Raw genomic sequence first — 3,099 nt, forward strand, 5'->3', positions numbered from 1 at the left:
ATAAAATAATATAAAAATATCTTTGCAGTAACTGGACTGAATAAATTAAAGTTTTTCACACTCCTAGACACTATAATTGCACAAAAAATAGTTTATAACTGCAAAAAAATTGCATTTAGCATGATATGTCTCCTTTTAATAAGAAATTCATGTTAGTCATCGTAATGTTTTTATAGAGGTAAAATGTATGTTTTTAGGTGGGAAAAAATGAACTCTTTTAGCTCTTTAGTGGAACAGGACAAGTTGATGAAAATAGTCTTAATAAAATAATGTTAAATCACTGAGAAGAAATTACTTTTTACTAAGTGCCATTGGTCCATTTATTAGACCAACCACAAWAGTGTTTTTGGTTTATTTCCTCCTAGTTTTGTTAACTGCACTGAACTTCTCCAGCTGGCCTTTCTTTGAACAKGAAGCATAGAAAAGACACAAACATTGTAGAAATATTTCAAAAACAAAGACAAAAAATGCAAATCTTTTTTTGCAAAATCTGGTTTCAGATGTAGCAATGCCTTCAAGGTTCAGTGAGTAATTAGTTTTATCTCACTGACGCTGGATTCAGACCTTGAACTTGAATGCAAAACATAATCATAAACAGATTTTCTTTGTGAGCATAAGGGAGCAGCAGCAGGATGTGAAAGTAGTTCAGGAGTGATAGCGGCAGCATGAAGGTGTTGCCACGTTTGCGTCAGGCGTGAAACAGATCTGATCTGCTCAGATGCRACTCGGCGTGATGGGTTTTCTCTCAGCTGCTCACCTGAGTTTGTGTTTTTTAGGGGGCAGAGACTGTTTGTTCTTTTTTTAGTCTGTTTTCTGTTCTTGCTGACAGCTGGCTTCACATGTGCTGAAATCTGCAGGCTAATCACAAACACAGATCACAGAAAAGGAAAACATAAGCCACATTTCAAGATAAGCATTTTGTTTGCTTCTTAAAGTTCAGACTTRGTTAAAAAAAATCTGAAAAAACTCCACAAATTATTTCCTATTTTTGACTCTTCAACTTGATTTGTTTTGCCGATGGGCATTTTGTTTGTATTTGCAGGTGCTTAGTAATGCACGGCTCTTCCTGGAGAACATTATCAAGTGAGTGTGCACAAATACACACCTTTTTTAATTTACATTTTATCCAATGTGCACCTTAAAGGAGGCATGTCATGCTTTTCAATCCTTCTATTTCACATTTAAATCATTCATTTCGAGTATAAAGCATCTTGTTTTAATTTTATCATAATTATCAGACCAAATCTACAAACTGTACATAATGTAACTTTACAACCTTATATTGGTAATATGGTCTTTGTTTTTATTTCCTTTCTCCTTCTCCAGGTATGGCATCTTAGTAGATCCGATTCAAGTGGTGTCTCTTTTCCTGAAGGACCCCTACAGCTGGCCCGCAGCTTGCCTCATTATTGGTATGAAACCTTTTTGTTTTAGTGCATTAATATAACTGAAAAATGAATAACTCTTGTTCTGTTTACACCTGGCACAAAGATGAATTTAGGGTCACATGTGGAAATATCCAAGTATTTCAGTTTTGCACATTCATATTGTGTCTCAAGTGAAAACTGGTCTCACTTCCCCAAAATATAAGACTGAATCTGAAGAAGCAGGAAAAAAAAATAGTTTTTAAACTCTCTGCAGTTTTTATTATAAACCAGATTGTGGGAAATTGATTCTACTGCCAACAAATCCATTTCAAAGTTATGCAAATTACTTTATTAATTTAGGAAAATAATCACTTCAAATATAATCTGAGCAGTTAGATCTCAGCATCAACGATTGTTTCTCACATCTCACTCCAAGATTCAAGCAAAATTAAGAAAACTGCGTTTCCTGTTTTAAAATCAAGCTACTTAAGTTATGAATTAGTAATCTTTGACTTGATATTCTTACTATAGTGGCTCATTAGGCATGTTTTAATGCTCCAGATGCTCAATGGTTTAAAGAAACGTTTCAATGATCACAAATAACTAATTCTATTATTCTCTGAATAATAGAATTAACGAATTACAGAGTAATTCTTAAAATCTTTGCATAAATGATTCTCATTGAGCCATTTCTGTTTTAGTGTCCAACGTGTTCATCTTATCAGCCTTGTATATAGAGAGGCGTCTGGCCGTGGTAAGCCTTTACAATACTGTAATTATTTTGAAAGTTAAAACCTAATTAACACATTTATGACCCGCAGTTTAAATGTGGGAGTCAGATCTTCAGTTTGTCTATAATCTGATTTGGTAGAAATGTTTGTAAAACTTAACAAAGTGGATTTGATTTATAGTCACTCGAAAATTTATGTTTTCGTCTAGTTAAAAATGAGCCCGACACTTTTCATCTGTGATCATTTTAGGGAACAATCTCTGAAACTACAGGATGGATTCTTCATATTTTCAACCTGACATCTTTGTTGATCTTTCCCTCTGCCTCTGTCCTCACCGTGACCTCCATGACCCCGGGTATGTTGACTTAAATGAGTCTACAGTTTATTCAGCCAACAATGCTGTGAAGTCCTGAATAGTACTTTTTTGTGCCTGTGTATTCTCATGGTAACTCAAAAAATGGATCTTCTGCCTAAATATCCACCATAAAGCACCTTAAAACAAAAGTGAGACAAACAAAATAGGATCAGTTTTCATACACGCGTACACTTTATTAAATAAATGTTGCTAACAGCTCATGTGGTCGTCTCTGTTTTCAGTGGGTGGTGTGATTTCTCTGGTGATCTACACAGTTCTGTTTCTCAAGCTTTACTCTTATCAAGACTCCAACAGATGGTGCAGAGAAATCAGACAAGCCAAAGCTAAAAGATTAACACGGTCGTATTCATGTAAGTGTAACCACACACTGAGTTTTAACTGTAACACACATGGATCTGTGTTTCACATATGTAATAATTTACTGGGTTGTATTACCATCTTGTGGTGACAAAGTTAAAAAAAAAGGTTTTTGGCAAATAGAACCAGAATCAAAACTTTGTGTGCCATGAATGCCTTTATTTTATTTAAACATTAATATTTAAGCAGCTTGATTATCAGAATAATGTTTAAAACTCATATTATATGGAAGACTGAAGTGGACATAATTAAAAATAAAAAGCAGAAT

The 3,099-nt window shown here is 34.2% G+C and overlaps 1 protein-coding gene across 1 annotated transcript in view; it reads left to right on the top strand.

Moving 5' to 3' along the window:
- The window catches only part of dgat1a (diacylglycerol O-acyltransferase 1a), a gene marked incomplete at its 5' end in the record, with an annotated part of 12,454 nt that overhangs the window by 4,096 nt on the left and 5,259 nt on the right, over nt 1-3,099 (top strand). Inside the window, 5 exon segments of the mRNA XM_014009264.1 lie at nt 1,043-1,083; nt 1,327-1,412; nt 2,069-2,121; nt 2,348-2,453; nt 2,696-2,824. Of these exon segments, the coding sequence (XP_013864718.1) occupies nt 1,043-1,083; nt 1,327-1,412; nt 2,069-2,121; nt 2,348-2,453; nt 2,696-2,824 (415 nt within the window).

The sequence above is a fragment of the Austrofundulus limnaeus genome, unplaced genomic scaffold (genome assembly GCF_001266775.1).
Source record: "Austrofundulus limnaeus strain Quisiro unplaced genomic scaffold, Austrofundulus_limnaeus-1.0 Scaffold56, whole genome shotgun sequence".
NCBI lineage: Eukaryota > Metazoa > Chordata > Actinopteri > Cyprinodontiformes > Rivulidae > Austrofundulus > Austrofundulus limnaeus.